Raw genomic sequence first — 19,896 nt, 5'->3', positions numbered from 1 at the left:
GGGAAAGAAAATCTTCAATTAATGCTCCAACAAATAAGGATGAAAGAATTGCCAGTGTTGACAGTATACATGTAAGAAGAGAAGTGGTTTGGTTCTGTTAACAAAATCTGTCAGATTGCATAGGTTGAACATGAAGATTTATCTTAAAAACTTAGCATGACTGTTTACTGGTGGTGATAGTGATAAATATGATTAAGTTTGTGCTTTGAAATGGAAGTATAACTTTCCATCTGAAGAGAGTTCATTGTTAAAACTGAAGACTGCCCTAAGCAATATCAGAATGTATCAAGTAGCTAGAGACCAAGCTTTATGTGTCAGTCTTCACTTAAACCACCAAAGCCAAGAAAATTTCTTAGTCAGATGTTAAAACCAGCTCTTAACTTCCTTTGTCTTTTACTGTAGAAATATGTAAGGTCTACAAAATCTTTACTAGACACTGGTTTCTGGCTTGTTTGCTGTTGTGTGGTATGGAATTGCAATACACAGTTTAAAGGTCACAAATACTAAATTGTTGTCAATGTGGAGAGGGACAGATAAAATTTTGACAGGCCTTGTTTACATGACATTGTCTATCTGGTCCTTACTTTGGCAGTGTGCGCAGCTTTATGGTAAACCTGGCAGAACATAGTATTTCACTGTAATCCTAAAACATTATAAACCATTGGATGTAAGAAAGCAGATCCTTAGCTAATGAAAAGTGCCACTGCCATCAGTGAACTATGATGGCTTACACTAGGTGAGGCTCTGTCTCCCCCAATATCCCTGCGTCATTGTGTGTAGGAGTGGTGGGTACCGGCCATAACAAAATTATAACATAGATTTCACAAAATATAGTTGTATTTTTGGGAGGAAAGATTTAAGTAAGAGGACTGGAATCTAGGTAAAACACATTTGGTAGCTGTTGTACAGATCAGTGCTTTAATACTAAATAGTTGGGAAAAATATATTTTACCATTTATGTGTGTTCTACAGTGTTTTTCACTAAAGTTCCATAAAGAAAAAGTGAATAGGACCCTTTTGTTACTTACAGGTGAAGATAAACTTTACATTAAGAGCTTGTGAGACAAGTAGGAACAAGCATAGATAAATGACAGTATTTGATACATCACCTTGTCTTGGAGGATAGTATTTTCAATTTTGCAACAGTTTTGTAGATACTGATGGAAATATTCTGGTAGTTATTTTAAAAAATATTTTTGTCGTGGTTTGGTTTCTTCAGGGTAGCTGAGGTGGGAGGTGTTGGTTTTGTGGTTTTTTGTTTGTTTGGCTTTGGTTTTTTTGTTCTGTGACAACAAATGCTTAGTGGGTATGGACTACATCAGTCCTGTGAGGTCTAATGCGTGTTTATAAATTGTAAACCAAGATTGATAGAGAAGTGTACAGTCTCTCTAATAACACTGCTGCACTACTGTTTATTGATACCCCTGATTTTAGGTTCCCAGGAATCCTGACCTCCCAAATGCAGCTCAGGTACAAAAAGAGGAGCAAAAGAAGATAGATGAGTCTATGCCTCTGAATACTGAGGAAACTGAAGAGAAAGAAAAGCTTCTAACACAGGTAAAATAAAACCAGCTGAAGTATTTCATTATGTATTTTTACTAGTATGAAATATAAATACTAATAATGACAAATATGCACAGGAAAGCTACACTGATGTTGTGTGCTTTCTTCTTTCTATAACATGTAATGATGTTGCTTGGTTTTGCTTTGAGGGACTTTTCCTGTCCTTGAACAAGTCTATGTCTTAGTCATCTACTATTTCCTTCAATGTCTGCAATGTTTCTGAGGCAACGACTTGTATAGGAGATGCGCTGCCCAGCAATACATGCAGAAATCCAATCAGTGGGTTTCTCGTATATGCATCTAGCTTGCATGTTTTTTCATCAATAAGGGCTTGAATCAGAGAGGACAAGCCTCTATCAACATACATGGTATTTACACAGAAGTATAAGACATCGTGTCACATCCATTAATTTTGTCCCGGTTCAGTTGTTAGGCACGTTCCATGTTAGATTGCCAAAGGCCAGGCTGGACGTGGCCTTGGGCAACCTGGTCTAGTCGGAGGTGTACCTGCCCATGGCAAGGAGGTCGGAACTCGATGATCTTTAAGGTCCTTTCCAACCTAAACCATTCTATGATTCTATGATTCCTTTTATACTGGGACTGCATTCCTGTCAGTGGCTAGTTTCGTGACTGTTTGGACTGTTACCCTGCTGAGTAGGCTTATTAAAAGCTAATTGTTAAGAAGAAAAGCATGTCTCAAAAAGTAACGGGATTTTCTGATTTGGAAAATTTTCTGTAAAAGAATTGGGTGTAGTATACCTTGAGAAGAAATTTGCAACATCACAATTTGACCATTAATTTCACCTGTTTATGACAGAGGAAATACTTAAGCTGGTACTGATATGCATGTCAGTACTGCTGTTAATGTTTAAAAAGAAATATTTGTATTGTGTATATTGGACTGCTTGTAAAGATGCTATCTAATTGTGGAGTGAGCGTATTCAGCTGGAGAACTGACAGAGTTACTTGTAAATATATTTCTGTGATGAAGGAAATTCAGTGCTGTACAAATTGCTGTTCAGGCATGTGATTTTGTTTGTTTGTTCTTGATGTTTTCTCCTTTCCCTGTCTTTAAATTGTAATGTCTCATTCTTGGATGATGTTTTTGTGCATTGCATCTCACTTCACTGTTGTTCAGTTTTGGATTAATTTCTTTGGTGCATAAAAAATTTTCCGTTTGACAGTACTATAGGATTTCCATTTGATTGCATCGTTTTGGAATAGAAATAGCTTCTTGACATGCTTTCATCCAACTGTTTGTCTGGTTCAAGGTTTGTAAATGTCCGAAGTAGGAGCTCCTGCTTTAGATACTTGCACTAGTCTATGAACTTGTAATGATACTTGTATTGGTGCACTCTGTACTCCTAAGACATTTGTTGCTTGTATCTGCTGAAGGGTGACTTAAATAAAATTTCAGTAACCTGTCATTGAGCTTGTTTCTTTGGATAAATACCATGTAAAACGTTTAAAAAGAAAGAAGAGTAAAAAGCTCTTAATAATGCATGAGGAGTCATGCACAAAAATAACTCTTTAGACTTTTAATGATTCAGTAATAAACCCTGGATAATACAAGTTTATGGAAATCCTGAAAGACCATTAACCACTGTAGTTATGTGACATTGCAGAGGCATTGGCAATTGGAGCAAATGATACATACATAAGACAAAATTTTGTGAAATGTTTCGTTTCTACCTAGTGATGATTTCTTGATCTCTTACTGCTTACAGGGTTTTACAAACTGGAATAAAAGAGATTTTAACCAGTTTATTAAAGCTAATGAGAAATATGGTCGTGATGATATAGACAATATTGCCCGTGAGGTGGAGGGAAAGTCACCTGAGGAGGTCATTGAGTATTCAGGTTTGTGATATTTTGAAATGTATTTCTTAATCATGTGGTATCACCATCATTTTTGCTACATGTCCTTTTAAAATTACAAGATGTAGAATTTGGATGTGTGTAAGAATGATTTTTTTTTTTTAAAGTACATGATGGTTCTTTTCAGAAGACTTAATTCTGTTAAAAAGGTTGAATTTGCAGCATATAAATACGCTTTCGGCTGCCTTTATCCCTCCTTAGTCAAAATTTAGAACCTGGCATAGTTACTTTAAATTGACAACATGGTCTTGTGGAATCATGAAGTTGCCTTATAGTTGCCATGTGATTGTTTATGCTGTAAGTATATATGCTATTTTAGCTAGTACACTGTATCTTTGTCTTTTGCATTTACAGAATGCTTTTTAATTTGTACAGAATTCTCCTATTCCATACTTGGATTTAATTTTACTAAATATCTTCATAAAATCTAACTTTGCAATGTTCTTCCTATAGCTTAAAAAGTAAGTGCTCCACAAGAGTTCCCTTCAAAGTGTTGAATTTATTTTGGGTTCGCTAAGAGGTGTGACTGGAGAAGCTACACATTACTAGGTTTTATAACAGATAGATTAAATAGTCTCTGTTGACCTTAGGATAGGTAGTAAAAATTGAAATAGGAATGTTTCACTGCTAGACTAGCAGCTCTAACCCGTTTCACCATTGTTACAAAAAGCTATCCTTGAAAGTAATTTTTTTCAGAGTTTTACATGACTACAGTTAATTATGTTGAATGTAAACTTTGTTACAGTTGTTACTAAACCTTTGCTTCTAGATAACTTCTAAAGACATAGAATAAAGGGCCTGTGCAAGTTTATTTCTTGGCTAGCATAGTAAAAGGGGGAGTAGTAGCAAATCTTTAAGATTTAATGGAACCACAAACTGCATTCCTTTTTTTTTTTTTGTTGTTGTTGTTTTTTTTTGTTTGTTTGCTGGAGTGCCTGAACTAAGTAAAGTAGTAAGAGTAGAGGAAAAGATACTATTTTTAAAATTATGTTTTGCATTTTTAGCTGTTTTCTGGGAACGTTGTAATGAACTTCAAGACATTGAGAGGATTATGGCTCAAATTGAACGAGGAGAGGCAAGAATTCAACGGAGGATCAGTATCAAGAAAGCCCTTGATGCCAAAGTAATTGTTGCAGGTTTTTTGTTTTCTGCTGCTGACTTCTTCCAAATTCCTTCAGGAAAAGAATAGTTGGGAATGGAAGTTCTAGCTTTTTATATAGCATATATGTTATACCATGCGTTAGTAATCTGTACTAATATGTAATAAATACTTGATGTAATATTGTTTGTTTAATAGTCCTTATTTTGTTTTGCATTCAGATTGCAAGGTATAAAGCACCTTTTCATCAGTTGCGTATTCAGTATGGAACAAACAAGGGGAAAAACTACACAGAAGAGGAAGACAGATTTTTGATATGCATGTTACACAAGATGGGCTTTGACAAAGAAAATGTGTACGAGGAACTAAGGCAGTGTGTGCGCAATGCTCCTCAGTTCAGATTTGACTGGTTTATCAAATCTAGAACTGCAATGGTAGGTATCAGTTACACAGGCTAATTAATAATATCAAGTATCTTGTTCCTTTTTTTAAGGACCATCACTTAAAATTTGGGATTTGTGCCAGCATATTGGAGTCTAGGAAGAATAAATAACTTCGGTTTTTATTCTCATTTCTAGATTTTAATAAAATAACTTTTTTCCTTGGTACAGCAAGAAACACAAAACAGTTGAAACAGATTAGAAAACCCGCCTAGCTGAAGTCTTATGTTACCCAAAGGGATTAATGCAGAGATAGACTATCCTTACAAATATCCTTGTTACTCTTGCTACAAATTAAAAGTTTCACCAAACAATGTCTCTTAAAATAAGGCTGCTTTTCAGAATGGCAAAATATTAAAGGCTGAAAACATCTGAATTATGTACTGGGAGGAAAGAACACCTTTTGTGATATTGGTACTTAATTTCTAAAAGCATGAAGAAATTTAGTGATTCATGTAAGAGTTAATCATTGAAGCAGTTGGTTTAAAATGCACTTTGTAGTTGTGAATAAGGGTTATCATGTGCAAGTGCTTAAATTTTTTTTTTAGTTATACTTTTCTGAAGATTTTGTTTGTACTTAGAGTTTGATAGCAAATAGACTAGTACTCTGAATTTTAGCTGTATTTTTCTTTTCCTATCTCTGTCTGAAGAGCAGAGCCATTTTTTAATTTAGTCAGTAAGGGGCAATTGGTAACACTAACAGAAGCTTCGGTGGTTGCAAATAATAAGCTATGTAGGTACCAACCTCAGAATATGGGACTCTTAATGATGAAAAGCTGTTAGCTTTGCCTTGGAATCTTTGCTCGGATCTCCCCTGAGTCAGGTCCTTTTTGTTATGAGTAAAACTTTAAATATGTGCACCTTATATAAGAAACACATGCATTTTCATGTGAATGTATTTATAGGGGAAAGATGTACTTCCAAATTTTTTATAATACTGGAAATATCTTCATCTTACTCACTTGTGATGAGTGAGAGCTGGAATGGTTTTTTGTGTGCTTGAATACAAAACCATGTTGGTCATGGCTGATACAAAAAAGTGGAGCATACTGTACCTTATACAGCTTTCATAGATTCTCCCCACTGTCTTGTAAGCAAATTTCTAATTAAATTCTGTGCTGCAGTCATGTAACTTAGATGTCATTTCGTATACAAATCTGGATTTTTTAGTAGTTTAGCCTAGCAATTGCAGAACCACTGTGCATTATTGTTTACTGTCTTCATTTCCTGGCCTCAGGATTTGTTTATAAAATGTTCCTTCAGAGTTCTGGGTGCTGTGCTAAGAATAAATAAAACATAAGATAAAATATTTAAAATGTGTATTTGAACAGGTGGGAATATTTGATTTTCCCAGTGCTACTTATAATTATGCAATACAATTTCTACTTGATATTTCGGCAATTAAAGTGTTTCTGGATAGTGCAGCAGTTATCCCTTAATTAAAAAGAATTACAAGCTTTACTATCTGAAACGTCTGTTTGAAGAAATACTGGATTTTAAAATTATGTCTATAAAGAGAGAAATGTCCAATATTAGTCTATTATGAAGTTTCTTTTAAGTTGTCTATGGAGGAATCCATTTAAGTAAATCATAGAAATGGATACTAGAAATTAAAAATGTAGCTCAACATTTAATATTGGTTGATATATAGTTAAGTCAGGGGTAGAGTTAAATATTCGATTTAAAGCTTCTTGCAGATCATTATGTTCAGGATAATTTTCTTTTCAAAGGGGATAGGAATCATTTGCTAAAGTGTAGAAATATGTTCTGTGGTGTCTAATGCTGAAATTGAGGGCATATAGTGAATCTTTTGGCTTCTGTTTTCAATCCATTAATATTAATATTTTTAGTTTTTTCTGCTATTACACAGTTGAAAAAGAATAGTTTGAAAATACAAAGCTAAAGTAATCTTTCACTTTCAACGTGCATTTGATTTTCTTAAGTGTTTTAAATTGTCATATGTGTGGTTTTTTTATAGTTGATAACTGCCAATCACTGATATATTTTATGTATTCAAATATCCTGACATTTGTGGAAGTATTAATTTCTATGGGTCTGCTTTGCACCAGCTTGGTAATTTTTATGAAGAAATGTGCTGGAATGTCATTTGATATCAAGAAAAATGAATGAAGTATAAATACAAATCTTTTTATAAAGGAGTAAATAGTAAGTTCAGTGAAAGCAGATAAAAATTTTTTAGAATACTGAAATTCACATGTGATCTCAAAATTACCCTTTATTACATTGAAACTGATCTGAAACAAGATAGAAAGGGCAGCGTATTTCTGAAAAGGACGTAATGGGCTCGCTGAGAAAAATTTGTTCTACTAACCACTAGATGTCTCTTGAGTTCCATATAAATAGCTAATTTATCTTCCATCTTCTTATTTCTGTTTCTTCTCCTCTGAAGATTTCTCCTTGGAAAACAAAAATTCTGCTTCATTTATTTATTCCAAAACCAGATTATTTACCCAAAATGTAAGTTCTCAAAGAGATTGAGGGTGCTTAAAATTGTAATTTTTTTTTTTTCCATTGGACACAGAGGTTTAAATGTTTAAGTTTAGCTGTTATTGTTCCCTTATTTCTGTCCATGCAGGAGGAACGGAAAATATTATGGCAGTAGTGAATCATGTATCTGTTTTCTGAAGTCATAAATTATGCATATTCTCTTTTACCTAACTGCAAACTCTACCCAGTATAAGATAAGTGACTCCTTTGTAAATACAGGAATATACGGGCCTGTTGACAGAGCTTAGGACTACTTTCACTCCCAAGTCAGCATCTCTGCCTCCAGTCATGCAGAAGGTGATGGTTCAGTGCTCCCATCTTATTTATTGCAATACTAGTCTTTATAGCTATGAAGGGGTGAGCAAAGTACATCTTACCTCTTTGCATCCTAAACAGAAAAGTATCAGGCCACACTGAATAAAATCTCATCTCTGAAGGTGCAAGGCATTTTAAACTCTTAAGTGTATTTTTATAGTAATAAATGGAATGGATCAGTCTGTATTGAAATTTCAGTTGCTCGATGCAGGATTTATCATGCAGATTCTTTCTGATGGTAGGTGTAGAAGAAACCTCTGTGAATGTCACATCTTACTGTCAACTGCTTTTGTGATTCTCCAGGGAAAATTGGTTTTGAATCCATCCTCTGTGCACAGCATGTTGTTCTGGAGTAGTAGTCCATCTGGAAAGTCTAACCATGAACATGTACTCTAATAAATGTATGTATGTATGCAAGCATTTTTTCCCAGGAAACAGGAATATTTTCTTTCATGCCTTAGGCAAATAGATCAAGGTTATTTCCTAGTTGTTTCTGATTAATTGCTTGTCTTGAATTCAACGCAAACCAGTTTCTTATATACTAGAAAAGATCTAGCTGATTGTTATTATGGAGCAGTTTGTCATCACTCATCACCTACAGCTCCTAAGTCTTCGAATGCAATATAAACAAATTTAAATGGTGTAAAATGTTTCTGACATTGACAATCATCTTTCTACTTCTCTCTATTACTTTTTAACATCTCTGTTCATCTGTAGAGTGCATGTTTTCGGGACAGAGGCTCTCTGTGTTCTATGTTTGGGGATGCAGTGTGTATTGGGATGGCTTGCACGCAAGTTTTCTCAGACTTGTTGCCTTTTTATCTAAAAACTGTTGTGTGGGTGGAATTTGAGGGTTTTTATTGGTTGAATTGAGAGTATTTTAGCACCAGCAGGATTGTCACATTCCAGGGCATAAGCATGACACCCTAATTTATGGTTGAACCTGTACTGGGGGGTGTGGGGTTACTTTTACATGGATGTGATAGAAATGACTCATTATAACACGCCTTTTGCAAAGCTGCCTGCGTGAGACTGGAATATTTCCAGGAGGGAGTTGTAAAAAAAATATCCTGAAGAATTTTTTTTTCCAGTGAAAAAAAAAAAAAGCGTGTGGTGGCAGGATTCTCTGTGTCAGTTCTGAGTTACGCAGCTTTCACCCAAGGCCACGGAACACCCTTTGTAGAGGAATCTGTGGAAACTATAGAACTTAAGGAATGTGGTTGAGCTTGAGGGTATTAATGTCTTAAAGATGAGTCATATGCTCAAGTGTTTCAGAATGTTCAGGATTAAGAAAGCGTACAGGCTGCATTGTTTTCCATCATGTAACATGATGGCTGAGGCAATATACAGGTTACAGATGCTGCGAAAATAGAGACTAATTCCTGGGCAAAAAGGTCACCTGTTCACTTCATTGCAAATAGCTTGTGGTTCAAAAATTGCTTCATTGAATTTAATAGAGATAAGACATATTTTTCCAGCTTTTTTCCTCAGAAGAAAGCTTCCTGCTTTGAGTTGGAAAGAAAGGCCATGGAATCACTGTTCTCAATGTACGTAGAACATACTGAATAATTATAATGAAACCAAGTATTATTATGTATTTGGTAAGAGATCTCTTTTGAGATGGGATACAAGAAACTATCCAAGTTAAATGAGTTCTGTCTAACAAAGACAACTGTTAACTGCAGTGCAGAAACATCCAGAGTTGTATTGGAAATATTTTTTAATGTATAAATGACCTTACGGCACTTAATCTTGATCCTTTTCAGATGGCTTAGAAGTCTTGATGCTAAAGGCATTTAGGGCCTGCTACCGTTTGGGTCCTGTTTGACTAAAAATACAACAGTGAGTTCATGATTTAAGACTTGATAGACTTTTGCCAGTTAGGACCTCTACAGTGTCTTACTACAAAAAACTTCTCTGTGTGCCACGGAATAGTATTGTTTAAGATAGCTTTGATTCCTTTTCTCTCTGCTTTAGAGACGTACTTGAAGACCTCTTTTCCCAAAATCTGGCATAGCATGCTGTCAGGCTGTAATTTGTTTCATCTAAACAAGATGAAAGATCAATCAGTCTTTCGGGGTGTCAGTTTGGAAGGTACAGGCAATCATGAAAACTCCTTGCCAGGAAGGTGAATATTTCAGTAAATCTCTCTCTGTTTATAAGGATGGTTACACTAAGGTAAAGACAGATGAACAATAACTAAGCTAATCTTATTAGTACATGAATATTGAATGTTTTTGGAAAACGTAAGTATTTTGGAATTCAAGCATTTTGAGCATTTATGTAAATGAGAGAATTTGTATAATTTATTTAGAATTTGATGTTTTCTGTTTCCTTAGGAGTTTCAGAGACGCTGCAATACTCTCATATCATTAATAGAAAAAGAAAATATGGAAATTGAGGAAAAAGAAAGAGCTGAGAAGAAGAAAAGAGGAGCAAAAGTTACAGCAGTACGTTTAGCAGCACTTACTTTACTTCTAGTGGGGCAGAATTCAATTATATTTTGTTAGAAAATGAAAAAGATAATTATAGCCACTGATTGTTTTAGTATAAACCATTAGTTGAGAGATTAAACTGAAATATTTGTCTATTCACAGCTGTCCTAGATTTGACAGAGGTAATGCCAATTCATAGTATGTCGGGCTTATTTTTTTGAGAAGAGTCTGTTCTTTAAGTAGGACAGGAAGGCTCTTTTTAAGAAAACGTAGCACTACCCTCTTTCTGCCTACGTATTTACAGCATATGTTTGCTTTTATTTAATCTCCGATTGTTATTTCTCCCCCACATGGTAGTTCCTGGAAGAAGAAATTATAAGAACTGCTTTTTTTATTTTGAAGAGTTTAGAACAGAGTTGTGTATAAGTCAAGGTCCTGATCTTTTCGTCCAATTCATGGTACGTGTGGTACCCGTACCACTGAGACCATGTAATGATTTCAAGAAGATAAATGGGGTAGGAGAATTAAGTGTATAAATCTGGGATTTTTGTTTGCCCTTTGCTGGAGCACCCCTCCTATGAGGACAGGCTGAGAGAGTTGGGTTGTTCAGCCTGGAGAAGAGAAGGCTCCGGGGAGACCTTATAGCTCCTTCCAGTACCTGAAGGGGGCCTATGGGAGAGCTGGGGAAGGACTTTTTACAGGGTATGTAGTGATAGGATGAGGGGGAATGTCTTCAAACTGGAAGAGGGGAGATTAGATATTAGGAAGAAATTTTTCACTGTGAGAGTGGTGAGATACGGGCCCAGGTTGCCCCGAGAAGCTGTGGCTGCCTCATCCCTGGAGGTGTTCAAGGCCAGGCTGGATGGGGCTTTGAGCAACCTGGGCTGGTGGGAGGTATCCCTGCCCGCCGCAGGGGGGCCAGAACTCGATGATCTTCAAGGTCCCTTCCAACCTAAACCGTTCTATGATTATATTATACAAAACCGAATTGAAATATATAACACATTAAGGTCACTTGTCATCTTTTTGAATAATTGGTCATGTACTTCAAATATTTTTTTTTTTTTTTATAATGCCACCATTTCATAGAATTCATGAATTATTTTTTTTTCCTTTTTAGTCACAGAAGAGAAAAGCAGATTTGGCTGCTGAGAACTCTGGAAAAAAAGATGCTAAGAAAGTGAAGTCATGAATGTAAAAACTGAATGCTGAATGTAAAACTGCCACTTTCTTCTCTCCATCTACAAGTATTAATTGCCAACTTCTTTGTATTCATGGTACTCTCCCCCAAATCCCATGGTTTAATTTTGCAAATTTTGTATACTTTACAATGTCTTTCCTTACCTAAAATGTGTAGCTTTATATCTTATGCATTCCAGTATTTTTGTGTACTGTATTTCGTGAGTTTCATGTCTTCGGCAAAATTCACTCAGTCCTTGTTTTTTTGAAGCTTGTGCTGAGGTTTTAGCTTTTATATGTTTTATATGCTGCTGCTTTGAAAGAAAACCTAGATTCTATAGCTGTATTATTGTTGTTTCATATTTTAAATTTATATGGCTGTTGGAAAATAAACTGACTTAATTATTTGAAAAGAAATATACTTCACCTTTGTTTTCCCTACCCTCTCTCCCTTTTTTGCATAGCTACATTTAGGGTGAATGTTAAGGTTTGTATAATTGTGCCTTCATCATTGATCAGATTTTTTTTCAGAGGAGTACTTAGATAGGATCAGGATCATGACAGAACAAAAAAATCTAATTAGACTGACATCCTTGTTTGCTGTCAGCGTTAAATTGACATTTTTCTCTGAAATGTTCAGAAGGAAAACCAGCAAATCTTTTTAATTTTTTTTTCTTCTTTATCACTGGTTTCTGCTGAGCTTTGTACGTGCTTAAAAACAGGCTGAGGTGTTTTTCAGAATGACCTCTAGATGAAAACTTTTCTATGCTTAATAAACTGAAGTAGTCAACTAACAGCTTATTTTTTGAGTAACAAACAAAATAATTCATCTTCTGGTTGGTAGGCTGCTCAGCTATGCTGTCTTCTGCTAAAGGATCTTTGTTGCTCTAATTATCTGTGCTAACTTTCTGCTTTTACCTTTGATTCAACATGTCAGTCAGAAGCAATGGGGATATGTTATGGAGTGCTCCTTTTTAGTATTTCTGTTTTAATGAAGGGATGAAAGTGTTGGATGTATGATTTTTTGACTTTGCAAGAATGGCCTTTATTAAGCAGGTTCATAGTTTCTGCTCACCTTGGAGTCTCTGCCTTTCCTGGATCAGTAGAACAGTGACTGTGACATCTAACGTTTTACTTTAATCTTCTGTCTCTGATCTGGTGTTTAGTATGGACCTTGCTACAGTGAGACATGCCCTCATAATGTCAAGTCTAGATTAATGCAGTGTGCTTTACATGGTACTTCCCTTGAAGACTACTTGTAAATTTCTTCTAGTGCAGTTTGCTTCCTTCTGTGGTTTGAGGTGTTTTGAGATGAAAAAAACTTTAAACTCTTTGTATTTCATGCTTTGCATTGGCTACCTTCTGTATTTGTAAAATTCAAGGCTTTATAAAAGTTCTTGAGTCTTAGGACAGAGTTCTGCCCATATTCTTTTATGTCATTTAAAATCTATTGGAATGTCTTTGAAGATTTCTGGGATTAATCTGTGTAAGCTTGATGAGTAATTTCTAGCCTTTCTTGATAATCTGTTTAGGATTTGGGGAAAAACGGTTGTGATGACTTGGCTGAGCATTTTGAAAGATTAATAATTTGATTTTGTATTTTGGAATGGAGCTTTTGTTTGGGGACCAAGTTATTAATTATTTCACTGGGCTTTTATTTGTAAGACTTGTAGTGTGAAAAAGGGGTATTCATCTGCTGAGAGCTACATCTAATAATGGTGGGGCACAATTTTCAGTCAGAAGGTTAGTGATGAGTGTCAACATATGCTTTTAAATGAGTATGCAACCCAGATAGGATAGGTCTACTCAGAAAAGAAGGGTGTCTTTTCAAATGCTATTTTGGTATTGGAGTTGTTGACATCCTGCTTTATCCTTGGGAGAAGGACATCCTGTGTAATTATGGGCTGGAAAAAGGCTGCACAGCTACGTACATATATAATCACAAATCCCTGGGGTACTGCTATTAATAGAGAGAGGAAGATGCCTTATTTACACTTGCTTTTTGACTCTCGTGTCACTTAGTGAGTTTATGGCCTGAAACTATAAAAACAAGTAAAAGAGGAGGGAAATAAAGGCTGGAAGAACCAACTGAACTTTTATTGAATTATATGGCTAGGTCTAGACCTTATTCCATTGCTCCTATTTAGCATTGGGTGAATATTTTAATGTTTTAAGTCTTGAAATAAGTGTATTCTGGTTTTGTTATTGCAGATTACCTTTGTTTGACTTGCATGTTTTTTGTGTTGCAACGTGTATGGGAAGTCTTAAAATGGTAATATCTCAACTTATTCTTTTACGCAGATTTCTTGGTTTAAGTTAATGTTCACTTTTCTCCTCCTTCAATGACATGATATACTAGCTATATAGCAAAATATCATGCAATTGTTCTTCCAGATATTATCCTCTTGATCAGACAGCTTCTCTGAAGAATGATAGATGCTCCCAGGAACTACCTGTTATCTTGTACAGTCTGTAGTTCCTAGTTAAACTGAATGTGCTGTTGAACAACAGTCCTTGAGAGCACTTGTACACTATATACTAGTTCCTCAGCATATTGAGTCTTCCCATCCATCACGTCCCACAGTGATAACTAAAGAAAATTGCTAACAGCTGCTGGTCAGGATTAAAGTAAAATGGATCTTTCTTTTCCTTTTTTGTTCTTCTAGTTGCAGATATACACACAGTATGTGCCTAGCAGTATCTAAATGATATGCTGCTGTGACTCAAAATTAGATGGACTGAAGTAAAGGAATCTACTTACTTTTAACTACTGTTTTCTTAGGTGAGGAATACTGATTGTAAGAAATTTGTAAGCACTGAATGTAATGTGATACAAAACTTCTGAAAAGTCTGGGCCTTTAGGCAATTTGATAGTTGCCAAAAAAATACATGATATAAAATTTTGAAAATTATTTATTGTTTCCATTTGAGTAGACAACTAAAATTTGATTGCGTTAGCATTAGGCTTGAAGAAAGAAAAAGTAGTCATCTGTCACCTTTCACACATCAGGCAGTGCACGTAACATCCTAGGAGAGGTCACAACAGTTACGTTCTTTCTCTTTTCACATATTCATCGCTTTCAAATTATCAGTCCTTTTATTTTTGAGTTGTATTAGTGATGATAATAAAAGTCACACAGCTGACAATCTTCATTATATTTAATTTCAATTTATTATAATGACATAGAGAAGGAATGAAGCTTTCTCCCTGCTGGTAATATTAGACCATCTTTAGATACTGTTTGCACAAGTAGCATTAGTGTACTAAAATATTAAGTTTTTTTTCTTGTAGATTAGCATTGCTTGTTTGATTTAGTGCTAATGCTGCTTACGGTTTAAAAAAACCCCATCTTTCACTCTTTGAGATCATAAGCAAGGGGTACAGCATATAGAAATTAATCAAAATCTTTCTAAATGCCTGATGGAAGTAACTTCCATTATGCAGCTCCTGCAGAGCCCGCAGTTCCTGCTGTGCACTGCTAGGATACAGGCACTCCCTGTGTGCGCCTCTTCCCCAGGTTCAGTGGAGGGATTAAATACTTTCAGTGATCACAGATTAATGCCAAAGCAAAAGATGTAGGCCTTACAGGTTGAAAAAGCATATGGAATTTTGCAGTCAGCAGCGGTTTATGTGAATGTAAATTGACATGGTTGGTGCCTACCTTGGCAGTTGTGATGTTGGAGGGGATTGATCACTGACTGTGGTTCTGATCTGGTTAAGATAGCTTGACAGTTGTTATATTTTACTTAAGTTTATCTAGTCCATGTACTTAGCTTCAAGCATGTATGTAAATGCTTTGGTGGGTAACAGTTATAATGTTTGATATGTTCTTTTACTGGAAGAGTTAAAGTTGAACTTGGTTTGCATATTTTGAAATGTAATGTACTCTTTAATTGCATTTGCATGATATCCATCCTTCAATAAGAGCCTTAATAGGAGTAATATTTGCTGACTCAAAGGTATGTCCACATTGTGTTGTTGAAAGATACTTCTGATCTTTTTCAAATTGAGATTCATTTCTTAAGTTGTACATATATGAAAATAAAAATTAATATGAACCTGACGTCTTCTGGTAATTATACTTCTGATATAGATGGGCCCATGCACTTGGATACTGTTCCGAATAGTTTGATTTGGTTTTGTTGCTTTTGTACCTCTCATAGCCTTCAGGCTGTGGTAGCTGAATGCAAGGCGGGGGGGGGGGGAAGTGTGGCTGTCCCACATCTGCTTTCAAACTTCCTGATTTCCTGCCATCTAAAATAAAATAATAGTAGTGCCTGTATTTTTGTGACAGCCTTGCCTGTGGTATTGCTTAGTATGGTATGATACAATGTATGTTGATCATGTATTAAAATATATTACTGTTTTCTGTTATTCCGTACCTCTGGTGTGTTACTAAAATAAAATATTTGGAGCTTAAGTCTAGGAGACATAGAATGGTAGGGACCAGGAATTTTGTCATTGCAGCTGTTGATCACTACTAGACATGCTAGATACTCTGCTTGGAGAAGTGCATACTCTAAATGAGTGCTCAGTTTTCCACTTTTTTCTCAGGACAGCCCCCTAGGAAAAAAAGGAGAGACTGTAAGGAGCTCTGGAAGACCAGTTTATCCTGGCATTGTCTGCTTCACAGTGACTTTTGATAGACCTCGCACTTCTCCAGGTGAGGCACCTAGACCAGGAAGAAGCAGCTGGGAATAGAGATGTGGTTTGCCTTTCCTTGGCCTCAGTAGCAGGCCAAAACAATTGCTGTGTTCACTACAAGAACTATAGTTTTTCCAGATATTTTTGCTTAGTGCCAGGCTGAGCATGATCCCATAGCTAGTTTCTACTTCTTACATATTCTCTGTGGTGGTCTGCCAGCACTAAAGTCTACTGTTCTCAAGATTTTCTTTGAAGCAGTGCCTGCCAGCTCTTCTGGAGAAGGCGCTCTGGTCAAACATCAGAACTTCTAATGGGAACAATGATCCTGTCTGCAGAGCTACTCAGAGCTGCAGGGTTTGCAGTGGAGTTCAGTATTGTCAGGTGATGATCGTTCTCACTGTATGCACTCGGTGTTTTTGGGAAGGTCAGGCTATAGACACATTTTTCAGGGAACAGACCTTTTCATTTCTACATGGTTTCTTGCCATAAGAAAACAGGCTGAAAAGTAATTTTCATTTATCTTCTCATTTTTCGTCATTAGGTGTACACTGCTGAAGGCCACAATATCTTAAATTCCACTCAGCAGTTTGGTAAATAGCATTCATTATGTGTCTTCTTTCTCTGGCTTCACAGGTGGATGTTCCTCTGGAGACCGCTTCACAGTGGTCTTTCCTTAGAACTGTTGCTTTCACGTTTTCTTAAGATGGCCTTCTAAATTTCTAGATGTCTTGATTCTCATGTCTTTACTCCTTTGGGGATTTTTTTGTAGGTTTTGGTTGGGGTTTTCTTGATTGATTTTTGCCTTTTATTTTGTCATTTCTGCTTAGGAAAAGCAAAAAGTGTGTTGACTACTGAGTATTTCAAATTATTAAAATAAGCCTAAGGGCTCATAAAATTGTAGTTGAGATTTTGTGAAGATAGTTCAAACTGTGTTGCACACTGGTGGTTTATGAATTTAATGGAACCTTAACTAAATTCTGAGGATATATTCATGCTGTTAGCAGTTAGTCCTCACTTCTAAATAAGTATAATACAGCATTTTGTTCAAGTAGTAACTTGTTACAATTTAGGGTTCTTGAAGAAATTGGCTGCTATAAATTTTTTGATCATCATTCACCTTGAGGAACTGGCTGTAAAATGTTATCATCTTACAGTGAAGTCAGCAATACAGCAAATAGCCATATTGGTAAACCATAAACTTTTGTTTCATATTTATCTGTGTCAATAATTGTTTCCTTTTGTACATATGGATAAAATGTTGACAACTTTGTTAATTACTCTCTTTTTTTCTGCCTGAAATATATTTTCATTGACTAATGCTTTGTTAAATGAACTCATATTGCATGGTAGTAGGCATGATAATAGCATAGAAAAATAGAAGTTAATTTTCAGCTTTTCACTGATATTGAAGCTTAGCTTTTATTTTGTCAAAATATCTGAATAGATATTGTGAGGGAAGCGCTCTTATCCTCTTCAGAAAAAGATAGCTGCTCATTAGAGATTTTGAAACACCTTTTGTAGGCAAACCCTTTCCTAGTTGAGTACTTCAGTACCAGCTAATTGGGGGCCTAACTCAATGCATTGGTAAGTGTATTCATGTCTGATTCAGCAGTATCAGACTAGAGCACTGGTTGCCTGATTCAGGTGATGCCACTGAACAGTTAAATATTTACAACTATGATTTCTGGGTGTTTGTGTTCGATTTAGAAGGCTGTTTCAGCTGGGTGTGGTGTAGCCCAGGTGCAGGACGATGTCTGCTTCAAGAGCCCCGATGCTGCAGGGCCTCTTTAGCCTGGCTGTCGGTATGAGCACGCGTGTGTTCCCCTGCCTGCTCTGCACCATCTCCCCTCTATTTCAGCCAGCTTCTCTCAAAACAAAACTCAACCTGCTGTGGCTTGTGCCTGCCGAGGTTCTACTCTGGGTAGCAGGAGAAGCCCTCTGGGCTGGTGGCAGTCCCCTCTATCGAGGTGACACTTGTGCTTGGTCCTGAAGCTGAACAAGGCCATTCATTGGCTTGGAAACCTTCAGTGCCCTGTAGGATTTCAAATATGTGGATTAGTATTTTCATTCAGTACCTTGTACCCCAGCACAAAGGAGGCTCTTCCTTGTCTGGTCTTCCCTCCGGCCCTGCAGCCTGTCTGAGGCCACCATCGGTTGTGCCCGTCTCTGGCTGGGGGTTACAAACCCTCCTCAGAGGCACTTGTTGCTCTGCTGTGTGGAGTCTGTGTGACCTCTGGACACTGAGTTGGGCCAGCCCCAGGGCCTGACGCTGTGCTTACGAGGCTGGAAAATAGAGAAGAGAGGAAAAAGTTGCAAGTTATTACTGTAACCTGCTTTAGATATTGGTTGGTATTTGGCTAGAAGGGTGGTCAAGTCACTGTAAGGAGCAGGAGGATGCACAGGTACGTGTCATGCGCTTAATAAAATAGCGGCTCTTGCTTGAGAAAGAAGCCTTTGCTTCTAGGCCTTATTTCAAATCCTGCTGGGTCAGTTGACATCATGGATGTTTTCATGAGGAGACTCCTTGGAAACCTGTCCAAATTAACAGATTGGGTGTCTTGGCGCAATTCCCAGTTATTGTGCAAAGGCTGCTCCTCTGACATTTGAAACGCAGAGGGAAAAGGTTGAATCTTGGAAAGAATTGCCCATGCCAAGCTGGGGTGTGAGCTGGGCTGGGAAACTCTGTGCGTAATTAACTGGAGATTGATGGCCAAATCTATTTATTTTTATTTGTAGTAAACTAAAATTTAAAGTAAAGCCACTAATTTGCTGCTGAGTGAGTGGAGTTACCACTGAAGGCAGTGGAGCTGCGCGTGTGCCTCAGGATGGAGCATAGCTTTTTCTCCTCTTGCTTTCTCTGCTTGCAGCACACTCATGCTTTTTTTTTTTTCACCCGTTCAGACCCCAGGTATTGGTGGTGGATCTGACAGGACGAAATCTGAGGACGGAGCTGCTCCCTTCGTGTGTGGATGAGACTGCTGGTGTGGCAATGCTGAGGTGCTCTCTGCAATTTTCTACATTTTTGTCTCAATGGTGCTATAGTCCACCTGTCTTCTCCCAGTTGGCCAGTCCTTACCAAATGTACGTGCAAAGTTCTTGGCTGACTGGATAGTTAGCACACGAGAGGTGACTTGGGTAGATCTTCCTGTCCAAAAATTGCATTATGTTCAACCTAAAAGACCTCTGTCAAAGTTTAAACTGAGTGATTAGCTGGTGTGACGCTCAGTGCAATGCTCTGAGCAGCTCTGAGCCAGTGTGCAAGAGCTGTGCTGACTCCATCACCATGTGCATTCCATTGCTGCTTGAAGGCAGGTCCCTCTGCTCCACAAAAAAGCAGCATCACTTTGTGCCACAGGATTTTGCTTCAGTGACTTACTATTAAAATTATCTTGCTGGAATTTTAAATAGGTAAATAAACACTGCCCTCTCAAAACAAAATGCTTCAGCATTACTTTATAGCTTCTGTAGGTACATATCTCTGAAATAATTTTACTTATATATGTTATAAAGTGATATTTAGTACACACTGAAATCCACCTTTCCATGATTCACACTGCTTGAATGCACATGTGGAAGAGGTACAAGACATTTCTCTTGCTTACACGTCAGCCCTGGAGACTCATCATTTGCTTTCTACATTCAAAAAGAAATTTAATTTTAGCTTTTTGTGATACTCATTGATAATTAAGTGCTCCGTGCACTGCATCTTATTATTCTACGGGCCCGAAGATTTTCTATTGGAAACAAGGAAAATCAATTTCAACAAATTCAGTTGTTGCCTTCTTATTAGGTTACGGTACTCAATGTAAATTAATGTTTTGAATTTATGTCATC

The 19,896-nt window shown here is 36.8% G+C and overlaps 1 protein-coding gene across 1 annotated transcript in view; it reads left to right on the top strand.

Moving 5' to 3' along the window:
* SMARCA1 (SWI/SNF related, matrix associated, actin dependent regulator of chromatin, subfamily a, member 1) overlaps positions 1 to 11,830 on the top strand; it is a 30,571-nt gene extending 18,741 nt beyond the window's left edge. The window contains exons 19-24 of the mRNA XM_009889347.1: positions 1,435 to 1,557; positions 3,291 to 3,423; positions 4,446 to 4,564; positions 4,762 to 4,974; positions 10,143 to 10,253; positions 11,359 to 11,830. Coding sequence (XP_009887649.1) covers positions 1,435 to 1,557; positions 3,291 to 3,423; positions 4,446 to 4,564; positions 4,762 to 4,974; positions 10,143 to 10,253; positions 11,359 to 11,430 — 771 coding nt within the window. The 3' untranslated portion in view covers positions 11,431 to 11,830. The remainder of the gene's footprint in view (positions 1 to 1,434; positions 1,558 to 3,290; positions 3,424 to 4,445; positions 4,565 to 4,761; positions 4,975 to 10,142; positions 10,254 to 11,358) is intronic.
* Positions 11,831 to 19,896: the final 8,066 nt, after the last annotated feature.

This window comes from Charadrius vociferus, unplaced genomic scaffold, assembly GCF_000708025.1.
Source record: "Charadrius vociferus isolate BGI_N301 unplaced genomic scaffold, ASM70802v2 scaffold7, whole genome shotgun sequence".
In the NCBI taxonomy this organism is placed as follows: Eukaryota; Metazoa; Chordata; class Aves; order Charadriiformes; family Charadriidae; genus Charadrius; species Charadrius vociferus.
The sequence above is the reverse complement of the archived record's forward strand: the minus strand, read 5'-3'. Positions and strand labels throughout refer to the sequence as shown.